The 20987-nt window shown below is 49.9% G+C and overlaps 7 protein-coding genes across 7 annotated transcripts; 3 read left to right on the top strand and 4 right to left on the bottom strand.

The window, feature by feature from the left end:
- Nucleotides 1-1667: 1667 nt before the first annotated feature.
- INS49_002266 (uncharacterized protein) lies at nucleotides 1668-2039 on the top strand (the record flags this gene model as incomplete). Its single annotated transcript, XM_043163080.1, has 1 exon — nucleotides 1668-2039. The coding sequence occupies one exon, from the start codon at nucleotides 1668-1670 to the stop codon at nucleotides 2037-2039; it is 372 nt and encodes a 123-aa protein (XP_043031586.1).
- A 1704-nt stretch (nucleotides 2040-3743) lies between these two features.
- On the bottom strand, nucleotides 3744-4839 carry INS49_002265 (uncharacterized protein; the record flags this gene model as incomplete). Its single annotated transcript, XM_043163079.1, has 3 exons — nucleotides 3744-3832; nucleotides 3920-4403; nucleotides 4486-4839. The coding sequence occupies 3 exons, from the start codon at nucleotides 4837-4839 to the stop codon at nucleotides 3744-3746; spliced, it is 927 nt and encodes a 308-aa protein (XP_043031585.1).
- Nucleotides 4840-7505: 2666 nt separating this feature from the next.
- Nucleotides 7506-8461, bottom strand: INS49_002264 (uncharacterized protein; the record flags this gene model as incomplete). The annotated part of the gene is made up of 2 exons (XM_043163078.1): nucleotides 7506-8389; nucleotides 8452-8461. 2 exons carry the CDS (start codon nucleotides 8459-8461, stop codon nucleotides 7506-7508), a joined length of 894 nt encoding a protein of 297 aa, XP_043031584.1.
- Nucleotides 8462-10049: 1588 nt separating this feature from the next.
- INS49_002263 (uncharacterized protein) lies at nucleotides 10050-10554 on the bottom strand (the record flags this gene model as incomplete). Its single annotated transcript, XM_043163077.1, has 2 exons — nucleotides 10050-10320; nucleotides 10385-10554. The coding sequence occupies 2 exons, from the start codon at nucleotides 10552-10554 to the stop codon at nucleotides 10050-10052; spliced, it is 441 nt and encodes a 146-aa protein (XP_043031583.1).
- An 830-nt stretch (nucleotides 10555-11384) lies between these two features.
- On the top strand, nucleotides 11385-13253 carry INS49_002262 (uncharacterized protein; the record flags this gene model as incomplete). The annotated part of the gene is made up of 1 exon (XM_043163076.1): nucleotides 11385-13253. The coding sequence occupies one exon, from the start codon at nucleotides 11385-11387 to the stop codon at nucleotides 13251-13253; it is 1869 nt and encodes a 622-aa protein (XP_043031582.1).
- A 1924-nt stretch (nucleotides 13254-15177) lies between these two features.
- INS49_002261 (uncharacterized protein) lies at nucleotides 15178-16388 on the top strand (the record flags this gene model as incomplete). The annotated part of the gene is made up of 4 exons (XM_043163075.1): nucleotides 15178-15317; nucleotides 15396-15734; nucleotides 15800-16019; nucleotides 16080-16388. 4 exons carry the CDS (start codon nucleotides 15178-15180, stop codon nucleotides 16386-16388), a joined length of 1008 nt encoding a protein of 335 aa, XP_043031581.1.
- Nucleotides 16389-17470: 1082 nt separating this feature from the next.
- Nucleotides 17471-19157, bottom strand: INS49_002260 (uncharacterized protein; the record flags this gene model as incomplete). The annotated part of the gene is made up of 3 exons (XM_043163074.1): nucleotides 17471-17734; nucleotides 17839-18896; nucleotides 18962-19157. The coding sequence occupies 3 exons, from the start codon at nucleotides 19155-19157 to the stop codon at nucleotides 17471-17473; spliced, it is 1518 nt and encodes a 505-aa protein (XP_043031580.1).
- Nucleotides 19158-20987: the final 1830 nt, after the last annotated feature.

The raw sequence follows: 20987 nt of genomic DNA, 5'->3' as shown, positions 1-20987 counted from the left end.
TGACCATGTTGGACGGAGCGGAGAGCCGAGTGCCATGCGGTGGGGATCCCGTCGTAGGGTCGGTGGTGTCTCGCCTTCGAGAGGACACGACGGGGAGCCAGCTCGTCGCCACTGGACCGTGGTCGGAGGAAAGTCTTGGAGTATTTGGGAGTTCAAACTCGAAAAGACAGTATCGTCGGCTTCGGTGTCAGAGTTGGCGACGGTCGAGAATTAGACTAGTGTGCCATGTGGCTGCAGGAAGCGCATCCTGGTGGTTAGCTAGGATGGACGGGCTGGACAAGCTGGCCGCAGGCCGGGGAGGGATCTATTTTTGAAGAGACGGAGGTGCAGCCGTAATGTGGTAATTGTGATAATTCTGGGGACAGCTGGGGCAGTCTGTAGAGGAGCGGCGCAGACATTTGCTGGACAATGACGAGTGACGAGGGCGTCGGTTCCAAGGCCGGGAAGCTGCGCATGCTGCCGCACACAGACTTGCGCGCCCGGTGTGGGCACAGACAAGGCTCATGCAGGTGCCCAGTGGTCTCGACCCGTGGGCGGGCGGGTCTCCAGGGGCCAAGTCGGGGGCCAAGTCGGGGGCCAGCGGGCCTCGGCAGGGGTTGATGATCAGGGCGCCTCCAGCAGCGGATCCTGCTTACCGGTTTTGGTGAAACAGGTGGGCAGCTTTGGCCCTCCAGTCCTCCTGTGCCTCTTGCTACAGGTCTGTCTGTCTGTCTGCCTAGCAGAACAGCTTCGACTATCGTCTCTTCTATTTTACAATTCGACGCGACCCAGACGGTGAGACTGCGATCGAATAAGAAGATGGCTCAGAGCAAATCTGATGCTGATAGATTCTCTATTGTGGGACAGTCACTCGGTCAGCCGATCGAGCTCGTTCGTCCAAAGTACCCGAGGTGCATGAGCTGTACATAGTGCTAGGGCAGGAGGAAATAGGGTGCAGTGGAATGAGTCTGTCGCGAACGGGAAAGATTTATGGGGCACTTACGACGACACCTGCTCGCCTCGATAGACGTGAATAAAATGAAGGGTCAACGGCACAGCAGAGAGGAAAAAGGGCACTATTGCAATTCGCAGGAAAATTTACAACAGGAACTCCGTCCTGGCTTTAAATGGTGCACAGATCTCCCCCCCCCCCCCAAACCGGCACTTTGTGGCAGCCCGTTGAGAGAAGGTTCAATCTGCTGGCGGACCTCCCTTCACATGCCCCAACGTGGCCCATCCCTTGCCCCATCGTACACGGCCAAGCGCCCGGAGATTCCAATCCACGCCTGGCGAGGAGCTACAAACCATCGTCCCATCTAGTCAAAAGTCTGCCTCATTGTTTCAAACCTTTTCTCCTCCCAGACGGTATGTGCCACCATGCCGCGGCTGGGGTGTCGGGTGCACCTTAAGCTTGTGGGAATGGGTGCATGAATTGTTTCAAATCTAGTCAACCCCCGGTCCTCGACCTCAGCCGGCAGCTCCTTCCCTAACGCGCCAGATCCAGATGTGACCTTATCCGTATTAATTGTGAACCTCAGGTAGAGTATCCAATTGCTGTTTACATCTTTATTAGCCGTCTGGTCGCACATGTGCAGGTGAAATCAAGCTGGAACAGCTCACCACCGGCATCATGGCAAGATATTTGTCAAGCCGTGGCGCACTGCAACCATCACCCTGGGCCGAGTAACATGGCCGTTGTGCCAACGAGGCTGAACGATTGCGAGACAAAGAGGTCCGGCACAACCGTCGCTGGCATTGTGTCACAGTGCCACACCGCACAAAGGCAGCTGTGCCGGTCAGTTCTGGACAGAAACACCAAGACGGGACGGCATTTGTTCGCCGGCCAGCTATGCGCCTGCTTTGGATTCCGTCATCTAAAGTATACGTGCAGCTTCGGCAGCTTCACTCTCGGCTTCAAGGACACTCCCTGGCCCTCGACCCTACAGCACGCGGACAACGATCAGTTCTTGGCGCTCTATAAGCTGAGCCAGTCCTCCATCCGAACATGCGCCTCCACGAATATGCCTGCCGCCTCCCTCTTTGCCTTCGCCAGCCCATAAAAGTCCGTCACTTCCGTGCGAGCAACCCAAAGACGCGACGAAGGACCGTCTCGCCGGCAATCACCCTGGGAACACTGCTCCTGCTACACAAGCACCGTGTATCTAATAGCGTTGTGTTAGCCACACCTGGTCATTGACGATCTATTGACAATTGTGGTGCACCAGAAGAGACCGGTAAGCACCAGATTACGACGGTTGGTACCAGGCGAGCAGAGCTCTGCACACCGGAGAGGACATGCTGGCATCCTGCGGCCGCACACGTACTCGCATTCCAGGAGAGCAACATCCGGAAAGATCATCGTCCTCGATACTCGGTGCAAGGCCAGATTTCCCGGCATAGAAGGCATATGCGGCTGTGGCTGAGCTAGTGAAACCAAGGGCGAGGGCACGCAGTAGCCTGAGTAGGGAGGACAGCGAGGTCTGGCGATCTCGAGATCGGCACATTCCTCCAAGCGCTTCTATTGCTTCAGCTGCACAGGGCACTCGTACAACCCCGGGAGATCTTTATGCGTAATGGTGATGTTGTCATTCTTTTCTCCGATACGCTCCAGCCTTCTCGCGTATGTGCGCCCAGCCGCCACGGCGCCGATCTGCTACCTCGCCAAAACAGCCCCGGCACGGCCCGCCTCCAACTGCCGAACGCCCCGGGAATTGCGGGTACCCTGATGCGGACTTCCCGGATGATTCAGTCGGGCTGTCGGGACGCCAAAGGATTTCGAGCGGGCTACGCCAGGGTTCTACTTTTGATTAGAGATCCAACTATGACGTCTGTTCGAGCTTGCCGTGACGCGGATGACCGTCTTGCTGTGAAACATCGTCACCTACTTTCCAAACTTGATACCAAAGGTCAGACGCACTCCAACTTAGGGTAGGATGTTTTGTTGTTTTTTGCACAACTTTTGCTGTGGTTTATCAAGTTGTGAGGAATATATGGCTTCCTGGAGTCTCACATTCAATGCCTCCTCCATGATGCCTGCGCTTTGGACCGAGGCACCGTAAGCAGATCAGCAAAATAGTTCGTGTAGAGCTCTGGTTGCTAGATATGCACCATGAAGCCTCGCTCTTGGGTCATGGTAGTATTGATGAGATTGATCTATGTGTGAGACAGCTGTATTGAAGAATCGTTGAGGTTGAAAACGCTTCATAAGACCTTGTTGTTTAAAGTCCTTTGTGATTAATTCCTGTCCCTTGTCCAGAAAAGCCTGCTTAGGCTCCTGGTACATCATCGCTTGTGAAGATTGATTGAGGTCTGGGGGATAATGAGCTTTAGTATGGCACCGCAGAGGATGTGATCATGAAGAAATTGGCAGTTCTAATGGGCGAAGCGCCCAGAAAGGCACTGTGGCTATCTGATGAACTAAGTCTAGTCCGCAACTCTGCCACCAATGTCTCTGCCGACCAATATGTCCTTCACAAACAATATTCAGAAAACCTGGAACAAATTTTGGCGGATTCCAGAGTGTTTCAAAAGACCTTAGGGAACCCATCTGCAGAGAGGGAGTACAATGATTCCCACAGATGACCACACTAAACCATCCGACGCATGAGTCGCTCGTATGATAACCCGAGGCATGTGCTGCGTTTTCCCTCGCCAATATTACCCCTGTTCATCAGCCCATATCTTGTCAGATGTGTAAGTCTCCCGGAGTCGTTTCTCGTCAGGTGTTGATGCCAATTCCAGAAATCCTCGTGCTAATAGTGGCTTCACACAGGCCAAGCCTTCGCGGTCATCCTATATTTGCCAGGCTCGGGTCGACCGGGTCGGACTCGGTTGCGGCGTGGAGCCTGCGAAGCTGTTGGAACCAGATCGTTAGCAGCAACTCTTCTGAAAAGCGTTTGCATAAGAGCAGACAGGACGAATAGCGGTGAGCCCAACCTACCTGGAGCACTGCCGATATCCTCGTCCTCGTCTCCTCCCTCAGCTTGGCTATCTGTCTTGCCACTTGTTGAAGTTGCTCTGGTCCGAGTTTTGAAGACGTTGTCCACTTCTTTTGGACGGGAGCGATTCTTCGTCTTTGTTGCCAAGGCAGACGACACATTGTTTTGTCCAGATCTTTGAGTGGAGGGTCTCCTGAACGCCTTGAGAGCCCTTCCGGAAGGTCCCTCCTGTGATCCCGGGAAGGAGACATCACTCGTATCATCCTGTTCATCTTTGTTCTCATTCTGAGAGAATTCTGGTTCCTCATCGCCACTGTCAAAAATTCCCGATATCCTCTTGCGCTTCTTGAAGCGGGGGGTAAATTTCGCCTTGTTTGTTGCCTGGGGGGCAATTGCGGGGATGGAGGTGTCCGTCTCATCACCAGACTCCTCGGTATCGTCAATGGATCTGCTGCTAGCAGGAGAGTTGTCGTTTCCAGCCTCAGCCTTTTGCTGGTCAGCAAGTTGCTGCTATATCTTGCATACTAGGCTTGCCATTCTCGACATGATCTTCGGAGGGGGGTCTTACCGGCGCGGTCACCAGAGTCAGTGAGATGGGAGTCTCAGAAGTGGCAGACACATGTAGGCCAGCTTCTGGGGTCGCTATGCGATATTGCTCCCTGATTTCAGAAAGCTTCTCTGCATGCCTGACCTTGATAGGCTCCATTTCGGCCTCGTAAAGCCTCTTGATCCCACCCAACTCTTCCAGCTCCTGCTCGTTGAGGTCGCGACATGCCTGCTTCTTCTTGGCCTTATACTTTGCTTGCACCTTGAGACACTTCAGTTCATAGACGGCCTTAGCTGTCTCGGTCTCTGCGAAGCACTCATTCTCAGCTAGACGAATAATGTCTGCCTTTTTCTGGTCGCATGCTGATGGAGGCATGCTGGGGGCAGCACAGGAGCGCGTCCAGCTGGAAAATTTGGCGTGATTGAGTCTGACAACGTAAGGAGATGAGGGAACCGGTAGACACAACGGTAGGAGGATTTGGAAGTAAAAGGTTGTCAGCCGCAGGCCAGATGGAAGCATTGAAGTGTGGATGACGTCTTGCTTGCTCTTCTGAAGCTGATGAGAGAAAGGGCGAAAGTGGAGGAACCCATGCAAAGATGGAAGGGGTAGGATCTGTGTGTCCTGGGAAGTGATGGAAGTCAAGAGTCCAGGTTTCTACGCCTTTCATTGGGTGGGCAGCTGCAAAACTGAAAGCAGCAGCTTCCCTGGTAACGTCTCAAAAACAGTACAAAAGTTTTGAAAACACACCCGGCCTCTTAAGGTATATGAGATTACCTAGGTACCTAGGTAGTCCGCATTGTTTCGGGGAAGGACAGTAGCATCTCTTCTGTTGTTGCGATTGAGTCGCTGTGAATCGCTTTTCGTATTGATAGGGCTTCAACATTGCAGGCAACATCTGAAAAAACCACTCGAAGATTTAAGAGTCGACACTTTGACAATATTCCCTGTATTTGTAGGAGATGCTAGCACTCAACAGTATCTGGGTGGTAGAACTAATGCATGATGCTTCTTGACAACCTGGAGACACTGCCAGCTAGGCAGCCTTCCCCTACTCGACCAGAGGCCACAGCGCCAACATCTTCCGCTCAACAATCTTTAGACGAGTTGCAAGCAGTCAAGGCATAATTCCATTTCGAAAGTTAGCTCAGGCAGATTGCAGTAGAGATCCGCGGGCCTCCCAAAAGCATCCTTTGGAGACTAGATTGCCTGCCCTGTCCAGCAGCAGGAGCTCGACGCTTCTTCTGCAGCTCCATTCAGAGACCCACACCCCATCGCTCTCAATATTCCCCTGTGGCCTACGCCGCTAGAAACTATGAGGTCGGATAATGAAATAGAGACGGATCGCAAACAAATCATTATCATAGGTACAAGACGGGCTGATTGAGGACGTCTTTTGCTGCACACAAGAAACTGATAAGTTGAAGGCGGAGGTGCAATCGGGACGCTGCGCAGCATAATATTTGTCTCGCCACTCGTCATACAACCCAGTTCAGCACCGTGCCATACTTCTTGAGGCAACTAAACTCGCTGGTGGTTCATCTGGCAAAGGGGCTGGCTGTCTCGGAGAGTGGGCGGATCCTGCCTGTCTGGCACCCGCAAGCTTCGAACTACACGCACAACTCGCAAATGATCACGACGACGAGAAGATATGAAGCTACCGAAAATACGATTCTGCCGACTGCGATGCGGTGGGGAGACATGTGGGCGACTCAAATGCAGACACGCGAGTACCACGAAATCTGGATTGGGTTGACCATACCGTGTTCCAGTGGTACAAACCATTGAGAAAGACTGCTCAGTGCCACCCGTACCTTTTCACAACCTCTTTGACTTTACTGACAAAGGATAAGGGGTTGGATTTCATCGAATGAAGTGTGGAGGCGATTGAGTATTCGAGCAACCGGGACAGGGTCCAGTCAGTCAGATACCGCGACAAGCAGTCTGGAAGAAAGTGCGAGCTTGATGCAACGCGCGTGATTCTGACAGCTGGCCCGTGGACTCAAGAGTCTCCTCCCGGATGCACCCATAGGTGGTGAACGGAGCCACAGTGGCGTAAGGTGGACTTCAATCCAAAGCTCTGCCAGGAGCTGATGGAAAACCTGGCCATTGTCTCCCCAGATCTTGCCCAGAGTCAGGTGCTTCTCATGCAGGCTTGCTTCAGACCGATCGTGAATATGGAAGGTCGTGATCTCGAGCTGGGTCCTCTTCTGGGATTCACCGGGCCTCGTCTTAGCAGCTGGTCACAATCAGTGGGGAATACACAACTCTCCTATCACAGGTAAGATTATCAGCGAGTTAGTGTTCGAAAAGCGGGCAGTGGGTGTAGATATCAGTAAATTAGATCCACTGGGCTCCCTGGAATCCACGTAGGTGGTCTAGGTCACTCGGAGCAGACAATATGTCCAGGGGATAAGTGTCTGAGCTGTCTGGCCCGAGGTTCTGGCCTTGGGTCTTTCGATCACAGCGTTTGGTTGTCTGGCAGGGGCTGAGGTTTCTTATATGAGATCTGTAGTGTCTCCCACAGTTTGAAATCCGGGCATAGATTAGTCTGTCATTGGCGGCGGGCTTAGGGCATGTGAGCTGCACGGGAAAATGATGCAGATGCTCGAGGATATGTGATTGAATCTGAAAGGGTGGGAAATAAGGCTGAGGGAAATGCACGGTGCCGGTAATAGTGCCGAGACTGGCAACCCATGAAGGCGAAGGAGAGATGAGGCTAGCGGTTGTTCATTCGAACACAGGCCTGTCAGATGAACATGATGTCGTTCGTGCTGCCTTGAACGGCCCGGTGGCACGGCGATCAATGTCCTGCAAACAGGATTATATTTATACATTAGGGCTGGTGCATAACAAACCCGGAAAACCAGCTGCAATTCTTTCTCTTACCTCTTCAACGCAGTCCACATCATTATGAAGAAGCTATCCTTGCACTCAAATAACGCCGTTCCCTCTTAACTGGACAAGGCCTTTCCTTTCCAGCAAACCCCTCCAACATTATATTCCGGGCTAAGGCATGTGAATCATTCACTCCATGAAATTGTTCAACACCCATTCGCCAAGCAAGTTCCCTGTGCAGTAAGAGAAGGAAGAGGGCCAAAGATGGGACCAAAGATGGCCCCAACAAAGGCACTCGCAACGGCTCCAGAGAACTTGGCCTTGTTACAAGCCTCGCAGCTCTTGGCGTGCGTGCAGTCCAACGTATAGTCCAGGTGACCTTTCGAGTTTCCGTTCTGGTCCTTCACTTTGACTTGGAGAGTCTGTGACACCTTGGTAATGTCCCGCTCGAAGTGGTCCCATCCTCCAATACAAGTATCACGGCCACTCTTGCAAGGGTTCCACCTCGAGTCGGCGACAGTCGACTGCTGGAATACTCCCGAGTCTCCATTCTTGGCCAGATCTTTGAGGGCCTTCACCATGCCCTTTGTTACACCTTTGACGTTTTCGTCGCAGATTGTTTTCATCTTGCACTGGGTATTGGGAACATCCGTCCATGTGTTGTCACAGGTTCCATTCTCATTATATGAGATGGTATCAAAGATGGTGTCCACAGAGACATGATTGTCTAGAGTGGCCTTGTCATTGTTGTTCGACACGTCAATGGTGATGGAAGTCGCAGTGGGATTCTCGCCATGGTTGCAGACGTAGGCCGAGCGGCACCACTCGCCACTCGGTAGCTGCGCAACAAAGTCGCGGTGGTAGGCGAAGCAATTGAGGACGTGGTAGTCGTACTTGTGGAATGCGGATCCCGCTGTCTCGAGGTCCTTGGGCTTGGGGTCGATCCAAGTCATGAACAGGTCGCCATTGGGAAATTTCGCTCCTGTCCCCGTGGATCGCCAGGGATATGAGCCGTCCCAGGGCACGGGTGCGATCATGTCAGGCTTGTTGGTGTTGGACTGGGAGTCATCTACCCAGACTGAGCCTTTGTCTGTTCCCAGTATTCGTAATTAGCATCATGTCTCGACGGAAAAGACGATCAAAACTACTCACAGTACAGCATTTGGTTGGAAGTGGCCCAGTCTGGATGCGCAGCATTGGACCCGATACCACAGTCCGCAAGCACGAGAGTCTCTTTGGCATTGTACTCTGCACTGACTGGGATAGCCTGACAGGCAATCCAGAAAGTTAAGGCATATTTGATGATAGACATGGTCGCGGTTAAATGACAGTCGAGTATTGAGGCGGCTTCAGGCTAAGATGGTGAGTGGTCTGTAGACGGGAGAGTGTAACGAATATAGGATACAAGCAGATGATGAGGTCTGTTGTCTTCTTTCAAGTTCATCTCTTCCGGAAGTGATGAGACGGTATATATACCAAGCTGATATAAAACACATCTTCACAGCTCCAGAGCATGGGAACGTTGCCTTCGGTCGTCCCGTCTCAATGCTGACTGACGGTTCCAATTGAGACGACATGGTCGCCGACTGAAGTGTAGGCCCAAAAGGTATGCACTAGTGCTTTATTATTGATCGTGAATTTTTGTGTTCACCGTTCATCTCTAGCAGCGGTCAATGTTCGCCGACCATCCTACGGCGAGGAGAGCAGCATGTACGGGTTCTTGGCATAAACTGCAATGAGAACATCTGATAGGTTTTCTGAACGGTGGTGTCTCTCTTTGTGGCCAATCTCACATCAGCGTGACACACGTCAAGCAAGCACCGCCCCGGCCGCCCGTCCCTTGGCTTAAGGCATGAGTAATCAGAAGTGGTCTAGTGATGAAAACCATCACAAGATTGAGGCATTTGCTAGAGAACCAGAAGCTGCGAATTGGAATCCAACCTCCATTTTGCCCGAAACGTGCATTTGTATAATGAAGACGGGATGAATTGCATCCTACTAAATAAAACCTGCTGGAATCGGAGAAACTAGCACAAGCGAGCTATTTCTTCTGCTGCTCAAGGGTCTTCGGCACTGAAGAGGCTCCAGAGTCCAATCACTAGCACTGCTATATTCGAGTATTTACCAGTGACTAGGAGGCATGAATTATGATTCAATATAAGGTTGGAATACATCAAGGAGTTAGACTTCGAGAGGTGGCTAGTGAGCGCAGATATTAATGAGCTGGAATCCATGGGACTGCCTAAGTTCAAGTAGTCTAGGTGTCCCAGTAGATAGTACATTCAGAGAAATAAATACCTAAACCCTTACAACCTGGGTGTATATGCTTAATTATTTAGTGCTTGACTAGTTTAACAAATAGATTAGGGAAATAGTGAACATAATTAAGATTGCTAGACTAAATCTAAATGAGCAAGGGAAAAGGCTGAGATATTAAATTCTGTTGCTAATATCACCACAACAATTCCAGAAGTACTGCTTCGGAAGACCATGATGGCCCCCCCCCCCACCCTTTCCCCCAAAACAGGCAGACAACTCATATCTGTATATCAAGGCTGGTGCCCGACGGACCGCAACATTACAATCCAGTCAATTCTCTTTCTCACCCCAGTCCATAACCTCGATCAGGCGACTATTGGTAAATCGTTGCGACCATCGCTGGATCAGTTGGCTGGTATATGTGTATGTGCCCATCATGCGGTATAGTCGCCACTCTCGCCTTACATCGCGAACAGTAGATGTGCGTGTCCTCAAACCAGTGGGCACACATATGGGAGACAGACAGCACATATGCAGAACAAGCAGCACAGAGCCGCCGCCATGGTCTGCATTGAGGTCCCCTCTGTTGACACATTTGTCTGAGCCCGCTGGAGGCAGAAGGGGCAGTCGATGAACGTCGGCGTTGCCGTCAACCTGGACAGCGGCGTCACCATCTGCGGCTCGGGCTCCGACACGATTGGAGGCATCTCCATGTGAGGGTTCTTGGCAGGAGGTGTGATGACCTTTTCTGGTACGGATGGTCTGGTGATCATGGGTCATTAATAAACTAGGACAAGGTGAAGTGTTTCAGGGGGACTGAACGCACGCTTTCTGCTCTTCTACCTGTATCAAGTCCGCAGGCAGACTCGTGTCTTGCGTAGGCTTCATCCCACGTTCAACCGCCAGATCTTGTGCCACACCGGGACGCTGTGGATCTTGGGACTGAGGTCCATTCCCATTGGCCTCAGCCTCTTGCTGGAATTTTTCTGCCGTCATATTGCCGACGTCAATCTTTTGCTGCCAACTTGGAGTTGATGTTGAGTATCAGCTTTATAGGGGAACTTGAATGAACGTTGTCGTGATATTGAAGGAACTGAAACCGCCGACCAATGTGTAATGGAGTAGGAACAGCCAGCTTTCAGTCAAGCCACTGATTTATTAATGTCGCTTATATGTGTCCTTCAAGGAGGCTGTATTGTGACGCAGTCTAGATTCGCGGCTTGGCAAGCATGAGCTGAACAGGGTGTAACACAAACAATTCAGGCAACGAGATTCCTGACGCCTGGGATAAGTGGAACCATAGCTAGAGCATCCGAAATGCAACAGTACAACGAACATTAAGCCAGGGCACACAGTGTCCTCGAGTGTATATATGAGCACACTACTCTTTTAGTGGAACAGCCTTGCAAATAGATCGACTGACCTGCTAACCTGGGCACGTTCTACGCTGACGGAGGTTGCAACACCTGATTAAGTGGTGTTGTGCCTGTGCGGCTGTGCCCGAATCCGCCACGCTAGTCGTACTGCAATTTGCGTCTTACGCACATGTGCAGTACTGTGTATTACACAGTACGCAGTGGAAGGATCATAAAGGATGCTGAGATCCTGCAGTGTGACCATACAAGGATACTGATATTGCCGGGTCAGCTAAGGCAACGAAGTAGTGTCTGGATCCGCCCACAGTGCTTGTGGGGGTGAAGAAGGGTTCGTTGGTTCGGAGTCTAGATCCTCAAATAAGGCTGCACACTGCTTTGCTTAAGACCTTCGCTAGCAATCGAGATCTCTATACTGGAAACCCAGGATTCCACATCGCAAGATCCCGAGAAATGCGCCTTCTTCACACAACCACCCAAAAGTTGGTAGAGAAGACCCCTGAGGAGCTGCGGAAAGACAACGTGCGGTATGCCATTCTTTCGCACACATGGGGTCCAAACGAAGTGATCTACGACGACATTGTCCGCGGCACCGAGCGGACCAAGAACCCAAACTCACTGCTCAAGGTCCAAGGCGCCTGCCACCAGGCTCGCAGCGATGGGTATGACTATATCTGGATCGACACCTGCTGTATAGACAAGAGCAGCAGTGCCGAACTGTCTGAAGCGATTAACTCCATGTATACTTGGTACGAGATGTCAGAAGTGTGCTACGCCTTCATCGAGGACTTTAAGTCCGAGAACCTCGGCTCGCCCGAGAACAAGGAGTCTTTCGCAGCGAGCAGGTGGTTCACTCGCGGATGGACGTTGCAAGAGCTTCTCGCGCCAGCCAACTTGATCTTCTTCACCAAAGACTGGGTCAGTCTCGGCGAGAAGAGAGCCATCTGCCCTTTCCTCTCAGAAATCACGAGAATCGACGCGGACATTGTGGCGGGCGAGCGTCCGATCGAATCCGCCAGCGTCGCCAAGAGGATGTCGTGGATGGCACGCCGACAGACAACACGGCCTGAGGACTCGGCATATTGTGCCATGGGAATATTTGGCGTGAACATGCCGATGCTATATGGTGAGGGCGGCCGGAGGGCGTTTCTGAGGCTCCAGGAAGAGATAATGAAGACATCCGACGACCAATCTCTTTTCGCGTGGGTGAACCGAGACGCAGATCCTGAGGCGCTCCACGGACTCCTGGCGCCATCTCCAGCAGCATTCACCCACTCCAACGGAATACTGCCGTATCACGATTGGGGTGCTCCTCGAGAGCCCTACACTATGACCAACCGGGGCCTTCGTATCCAGCTGCATCTTTCCGCACGAGAAGACGGCATATTTGTGGCAACGATCGACTGCCCTGTCCCGCCAAACTACGCAGACTCGAGCTTCCTGGCGATATATCTGAAGAAAATATCCACTGGGAGAGAAGACAAGGAAGGCCAGCACTATGCCCGCGTCAAGGCTAGCCAGTTTGGCAGTGTGCAAGTCCGGGGAAAGCTGAAGACCATCTATGTGCGTCAGGACCAGCAGCCACCCATTGAAGACGGTGTGTTCCCACAGCACATCGTCCAGCTCCGCAGCGGCCCTCATGCCGATGTATACAAAGTAACGGAAGTCCTCCTGCCCGCTGGGTGCGCCAAGGACACCCCAAGATCACTCCCTTTGCGCCAATCGGCACGGGACTGGGTACCCGACCGGTGGCCGGTGGCATTCCGCCTCCCGAAAGGCGAAGGCCAAGTGGCAGCTGCCATCATATTCGAGCGTAATGATGGTGAGAGGCTCGCTGTGCTGATAGGCTCCGTCGGCGGCTTCAGGGTGGCCTTTGGCGCCATGAAGATCGAGAGCCAAGGCAAGTCCGGTGCGAAGACCCCGTCTTTCGAGACGCTGGCAAGTGACTTCCAACCGCTGTCGGCTGGGAGGTTTGACAGCGACTTCCACAGCGTGCGCGCCTCTGCCACGCCGGTTGTGGAAAACTCTTGGAAGTATTACCTGATTGACATTGGCGTGGAAGATGTCGGCCGGTCGCTGCCGGAGATGCTGGCGCAGGCTACTCTCGGAGCTTATAGCCGTGCCACCGGGACTGGCAACCACCCTTCCAACCAGCCTGGTTCAATGCCAGATGCTGCGTTGCACCCTCGAGAGTCACAGGACTCGTACCCTTACTGTGAAGATGATGGCTCGAGTATTGAAGAGACGTCAAAATTGCAAGATAATACGGAGAAGACCGTACCAGGGAAAAAACGGAGCAGGTGGAAGAGGCTCTTACATTAGACGATCTCTGAGAGAAATCCAAGGTACAAATGAAACACTGGTTTGCATCTTCATACAAAGTCCCGGGCTGTCACGAGCTGCGCGACAGTGAAAACCATCAACTCTGAGGCTTCTAACAAGGATCCAGAAGCTGTGACCGAGAATTTGGACTGCACTTTGCCGGATCAATATATTTAGCCAAGGTGGCCATAAGTCTACTCAGATAGCAAATGCCATGTTAGCGTATGAGGAAATGGCCGAAGTGAGCTACTCATTTGAGTGAATGCCTTTGGCACTGGACAAGGCCCACTGCCTAGTCACTCACTTGGCATCATCTACACTCCTCTGGGGTTTATGGCAGTATGCACCTCACCCTTTGAATAGTGTGGACAGGAACTGAAAAAGTTTGCACAGACGTTCTGGGCACTGTCCATCCTGAGCACAACTCCCGATGGCGACAACATCCACCCGTCCTCAGTCATCCTCAGCAATACCTTTGTCATCGTCCCAGTTCTCACTTAATTTTTCTGTGGACTTCTGGCTCGGTGCTGCACGTCAGACAGAGCTTCGAAATACTTCGAAGAGGCTCCAAGTAAGCTTTTCGACTTTGTCAATATGATAAGCAGGTTCTGGCGTAAAGGCGCAGTGGATAACTGGGACATCGAGCTTTCAGAGTTCACAGAGCGCAAGGGCTAGAAGTATACAGGCGACGTTTCTATCTTCGCGTCTTCTTTCAATTTCTTGTTTCATCAACTTTGACTTCGGCTAAAAGCTCCATAAAATATCTAACTGCTCATTCGAGTAGTGCTAATGGTTTCTCAAGCTGGGGCAGACTAGATCGTTTCTGAAACATAAGTAGAATATGCGAATTGGGAATCGCGCATGTTGGTAAGTGGATGGTGTTTTCTCTAGCCGTGACAGATTCCATTGTAGCATCCCCAATCCAGTGCGTGTATATGACGTCGCCCAGATTGATAGACAACTTAAAAACAACAGAATAGAAAGAACCACCAGGGCATGTAACGTCCCCGGCCCCGGTATGGGCCTCCCCCCCATCTGGGCCCCCAGATTTCCTAGGAAACGCACCTAAAGGCACCCCACTTTAAAGTCCCTATAATAAATCCAATTTAAATCTAAGAATAACCATAATGGCGTCATATGCACTATTTTATATATAGATTAAGGTAAAAATATTTTAAAAATCGTATATAAGCAACAATATTTTTAAAAGAATTTCTAAACCTATATATATTTAAAATGTTAAGAAATGCTTACAATTATCACTATAATACTAACAGATATATCACTAATATAATATTATTAATATCTTTTAATTAAAATTAAATATAATTTTTATTTCTTTATATTTCATAATTATATTATATAATCTACTATAGTTTAAAAGGTTATATATATATATATTTTTATTCATGAAATAAAATAAGATTTAAGATTCTCTTATATAAATTTTCTATTAAAAAATTAAAGAATGTTTATTATTAATAATATTATCTTTAAAGAATTATTTATATATAATATTTAATTTAATTTATATAAAGTAAAATGTTTAAAGCTTAAATAAAATTTAAATAAAATATTATATATATTATATAGTAAAATAACGTTTAAAATACTATTGTTATAAAGTCTTAGCATTTTCTATGCCATCCTTAACATTTTAGCATTTTGATATTTAAAAATTTATATATAAATAATTACTGAGAATATTACGTAAGCAGATTTTTATATATTTAAAAACGTTAAATTTATATATAAATTTAGAGACTAGATACTTATAAGATTTAATTAGAATTAATTAATGGGTGTTGAAAAGTGGGATTTTGTGTGTAAATGGGGGCCCAGATGGGAGGGGGGCCCATACCCGGGCCGGGGACGTTAGCACATCAGCCGCGCCTCGGTTATCTCGAGTTCTTGAATTGCAAAGATGGAGGCCGTTAACAAAGCCGCCAACACCGTCACAGATGCCGCGGCAAATGCATACAACGATGTCGAAGCCGCACTCTCAACCGCACCACCAAGCGACCAGTACCTCGCCTGGAATGCCACAGGCGTCGAACATGTCAAGTAGGATGAAGAAGAAACCGCACGGAGAATCGGCGCAACAATGAACAGAATGCAACAACACAACTTCGACCAACATAGGCACGCCTACCGTGCAACACACGTCAAAACGCAAGGAATTGTCAAAGGAACCCTGACCGTCCTGCCAAACCTCCCAGCTCACCTGCAACAAGGCCTTTTCAAAACCCCTGGGAGATCATACGACGTCGCCGCACGCTACTCAAGCGAACCCGTATTCCTTCAAGCAGATCAAGAACCCGGCCCTCGCGGACTAGGACTACGCATCTTTGGCATTGAAGGTGAAAGGTTGCCATCCGCAGACCAGGAAGCCCTGACCCAGGACCTTTTTTTCAACAATGCGCCCATGATCGAACTGACGGATATCGAAACATGTCTGGAGATCATGCAGTTGCGTGAAAAGTATTTTGATTCGCCGTTGAAATTGGGCGCTGCAACGAAGCTCAGGACTGATGCCTTGAAGCAAGCGCGCCGTTCATGCTACCCAACACGAACATGATCAGCCACAGCTTCTACACACAGAGTGCTTTCAGGTTTGGACAGTGGTATGGGCACATTGGACTGTTTCCGGTCAATGATGAGATGACTTCCAAAAAAGAGAAGGTGAAGAGTGGAGACTCGAGGGAGCGGTTGAGAGAGTGGCTGGCTGAATACTTCAGAGAACACGGAGCGAAGTATGAGCTCAAGGTACGCTCTCATCCCTGGGTGTCCGACCTCCCAGCGCATGAAAGACACTGATAGCAGCAGACCCAACTCGGCACAGATCCCTCGCACCACCCCACCGAAGACGGCTCAGTAGTATGGGACGAAGCAACTGCGCCTTACCAGACCATCGCCACAGTAGAGTTTCCGCCTCAAGATGCATTGAGTGATGAGCGCCGGACGTTCTGGGAAGACAAGATGAAGCTAAATCCCTGGAATGCACTAGCAGAGCATCAGCTTCTGGGCAGTATCAACAGGCTGAGGGAGATCGTGTATGAGATGAGCAGGAAGAAGAGAGAGCAGACCAATGCGGTGCCGACAAAGATGGTGAACAGCGTTGACGAGATTCCTTGAGTTATATGGCCCGGTTCTGTACAACTGATACGAGCCTCGCTCGAGTGTCCGCTACGCGACCATAGCATCTATGTAGGAAACCACTTAGGCAGTGCTCACTGCCCAACCTCCGTAGGATAACATCCAATAGAGTCGCCTCCCATAGGATCAATCCTTATAGGATAAACTCTTATAGAATAAGCCCCTATCAAATAACCTGCTATAAACAGCATCATATAGAATATCCTCGTATGGAATAACCTCATATAGGGTAACTAACCTGTAGCTGCTGTAGGATAGAAGTGCTCTAGTACACCGCCATGCTTATATCACAACTTTTCTAATCACCCCCTTCCGCTCTTCACGCCCATTCAAGCGCTAGTCAGGAATTCCCTCTGACTCTATAACTCTTATGTGTCACTATTTGAATTCACTTGTGCATGTCTCATCCGTGTTGTGTGTGCAAAGCATTTAAACTGCGCAAATTCCACTTACATTTCCGACTAGCCCAATTCCAAGATTCTTCCATCTCACAGAAACACACCCAAGATGTGCCAAATTATGCTTACCATTTGCGAAGAGGGCGGCAAGATCCACTGGGTCCGGAAGAGGTGTTGCGAGCCTGTTAGGGAAACTTTTCAAGGCCTGCCGGGTTCTTGGGCTATATTCAAGGTCCATGACAAATTTGTTTGGTCGCCCATGGAAGGGTGCGAGGGTTTGACTTTTGAGAATCCGGTAATTTCGAAGCCCTGTGGCAGTCGTGCGGGATGGTCTTCTGACGAGGAAATGGACGCGTCTCTGCGTTCTGCATCCGACAGCGAATCCAGCGCGAGACTGTATGATTATCCACGCACTAATGGTGCTGAAGAGTAAGGGTGTTGAGGGACACGGCGTGCGACTTCCAAATTTGTACCTAGGTAGAGTAACTGAGAATTTCCTGCTAATCGATACTTCTATTGAAACGTGATGCCTTGGGACACTCAAGAGGAATGCGACCTAAAAAGACCTGACCCGGGTCTCTTCCCTTCCCTGTGTGACCTGTAACATATCATATGGTGTTCACCTTTCCAATTTCTATGGAAATATCACGTCACTGTGGATCTTTATACCGCATATCTGAACTCCCTATTCTCTCGATCGGTGAGATCTAAGAATTCGTGATTCTTCTCTACCACATAGTTGTCTCCCAGCTCTTCTCTCTCCTTATCTCTCTTCTTGTTCTCTCTCACTGCCAATAGACGTATCAGGTATAGATCGATTGTAATTAAGACGTAAAGAATGCAGATAGATATCTTCGCAGGCATATACCTGGGGGCGTCTTTGGCCTGAAACGTCTGAGGCGAGATGATATTCCCGACAGTGTAGGCCTAGTATGTGTTAATCACCTGCTACGGGTCCCAAAGCGATGCATTCTGGAACATTTGAAAACAAGACAGACTGGGAGCAGTAAAGGGGGAAGCGTGGTGCTTACTATGGTTCCTATGCAAGTGACGGTGATTTTCTTGGTCGATCCCGCCACATTTGTACTTTGCAACGCGAGGATGGTCGTCCAGCCGATAGGGATGCCGCCACTGAGGTAGAATCCTACAAGTGCAGGAACTTTGTTGGTCGTTGCCATTAGGATAGCGCCGACGATCGAGGGTATGTGACCCGCAATGCAGATCCATAAACGCTGGCCAGTCTTGCTCGCGAGGTATGTGAGGCCGATCAGCACAACGATCTCATACGCACCAAGGGGTGTCACGAGCAGCAAGCTCTCCTTGCTGGTGTAGCCCATGCCGGTGACAAGAATGTTGCCAAAGCTTGTTGCTATCGAGTTGGGGATGTTGGCAGCAAATATCCAGAAGGCGTACAGCCAGGTGTTGGGGTCCTTGATGGCCTCCCAGAACTGGTTCCATTTGAAGATGCGGTTGCCGATGCCTTGCTCGTTCTCGCGCATGCGTTCCGCGTGCAGCGCTTTCTCCTCGGCGGAAAGGAATTTGGCCGAGAGAGGCGAATCCGGGAGCACGAACCAGAAGACGATGCCGATCACGGAAGTCAGCAGGCCCAAGAAGAGAAAGATCACCTGCCAGCCTCTTAGAGCGGCGTGCACGTCGCCTCCGACGTGGTTGGCGACTCCGTAAGAGAAGCAACCACCTAGAAGCTGCGCAAAACCGCACATTGAGAACCAAATGCCGACGCGGAAAGCCTGCTCCTCCTTGCGATACCACTGGGACGTGAAGACAACCCATGCCGGCACGACGGCAGCTTCTGCCATGCCGAGGATGGCGCGGCAGACCATGAGAGTCGCGAAAGACTTGCAGGCTGCCAGACAAGCGAGGACGCCGCCCCAAATGACGACGTTTACAGCGACGTACTTGGCCAAGGGGAATAGTTGGATCAGGCGAATGGTGGGGAATTCGAAGGCAAGCTGTCCAAAGAAGAACATGCTCGCTATCCAGTTGAATTCATTGCCCTGGAGGTGGGCAGACTCTTTGATGCCAGTGACACTCGCATAAGATATAGCAATCTTGTCAAGGTATTGAAGAACTTGACCTCGCATTAGCAAAATAAAGGACGCCTTTTGTTATTTTTCCTCGTCGGAGCCAACTCACAGTATACTATGCAGATCAAGGGCATGATGTGTAGATCAATACGCCGGACAAGTTGCCTGTGTTTCTCAGGGTCAAGGATCTCTGTCTGTGAGCCATGCTCTTGCAGCATCTCAAGTGCCGCATCGGCATCGCTTCGAGCATGCCCTTCGACCGACTGCAGGGTCTGCTGCGGATCCTTTTCTGTGCTTGATGTCATTTTGGATGGTATACCCGTGCAGAGAAGCGTTTCTTATTTGTGAGCTCGAGGTGCCGACCACGAACGAAGAGACAGTAATCATATGTTCCTGTTTCTCCCCGAGCGAAGGCTTCCACAATTGTGGTCTGACAGTATCCTCCGGTAAGGGAAGATGTTTTGCTCAAAAATGGCGTGCTGATAGAGCGAAGCACGTAATTCCGATTAGGTATTTTCTCTTGGCCTGATTACCAAACTGAGGCACATACATATGTGCTGATGGTGGGTATCCACAAAAGCTTGTCTTTACATGTCTTAGGTGTGCTATGCGCAGTGTGGTCAGTTTGATGTTTAAGAAAGCACCTGTGGCTACTGTACTACGGTTACACAAACCTAGAATTAGAATATCCAGACCGCCTTCTGGAAACTAATGCGAAATAATCCGTGCTATGGAAATAGTAACTGTCCGCCCAACTCCGAAGACACAAGGAGATTGACTAACAAGCTATCTTGACCTATTACTTTTCATAGTTTTACACAACATATGTATGCTTATCTTAGCGGTTGGAAAATAATTTACTATTATGAAAGACTGCGGTGTTGATTGGTCTGCGCGATGCATGCTTGAGCCAAGCGCCGCAAATCATACAGGCCCTTAGTGCTGGTGGAAATAATGGCAGAGGCTCCTGGTGGGCATTAGTCTGAGCTGTTGGTCATGGGGACAACTGTCATGATATACGCGGATGAAGTCCTGGAGATGAGGAAGCCAGTCAATAAGCAGTAGATGACTCTGTGGATGTATTGAACGTACTTTGAGAGCATTGAGTTCGGTGAAGTAATTAGTTTTCCTCTGCAGCTCACTGACATTAAATTCTAGCTCTCCATATATAGCCAGAACGCGCTATCGCAAACTCCAAAAAGGCCTGTCCCTTCAGGCTTCCTTCCTAAGACCACGCCTTTCGATGGCGGACTGATGAAATCATGGACCTCAACGCGACACTCATCATCATCAAGACCTGAGGACTACCCATCCTGCTATTTCAATTGTTCCAGACTTTGACTGTCATGGCTTTGTATTCGGCTTGAAGCCAGCGATAAGAAAATGTTCAGTGTTGTATTCGGAAATGCCAGCATCACTCAGAGTCTACGGCCTCAACGGGTGCTGCCTGCTATCCAGAGTTACACCAGCTAGCCTAGATGTAGACGGATCTAGGGGGCTGATGATTTATGAGGCGTTTCAATGGCCAAAAATAAGGTGTTCAAGCCAGACTCTTCAAACCTATGCACACATTGCGCCAACACATAGCTCTCTCAAAGCTATAACCCGGAATGTGGTCATGCGGAGACGGTGACCAGCGGTTCTCTTTATTGGACACTGCTAGCTTGTGTATTTTGTTTGTCATTGCATTAATTCTGTCATTGGTTTCAGTTCCTTGAAACCTATTAGGGCCCTAAAATTGGCAGCTGGAACTTCGTAGAGCCATAATTGTGCCTTGATGACTTAAGTGCTGCTAACAATATTTTTTTCCACCTGAGCTTAACTTAAAGAAGCAAAGAATACGATTGCTAATGTCATCTTTCCGCGGATTCGTCAGAGTGCCCGGTTCTAAGTTGAACAAGACCGACAGAGTTCACATACAGCGCTGGGCGTCTATTATATGATGACCGGAGCATGAGGCAGGTAGATTCTCCCTTTCTGTAGCGGCACTTTCACATGTCCTATCCAAACGAGACTGGACTAAATGTCATGAAAATAGTAAGGTTTTTACGTCGGACTGGAGTCGTTGACAAACTCACGTTGTTTTTAATATATATGATTGCTGTGAGCTCTGAGCATATAACACTCTACTGGGA

Source organism: Diaporthe citri (assembly GCF_014595645.1).
Source record: "Diaporthe citri strain NFHF-8-4 chromosome Unknown scaffold_1, whole genome shotgun sequence".
Taxonomy (NCBI): Eukaryota; Fungi; Ascomycota; class Sordariomycetes; order Diaporthales; family Diaporthaceae; genus Diaporthe; species Diaporthe citri.
Note: the sequence above shows the minus strand (reverse complement) of the source record. Positions and strands in the feature narration are given on the sequence as shown.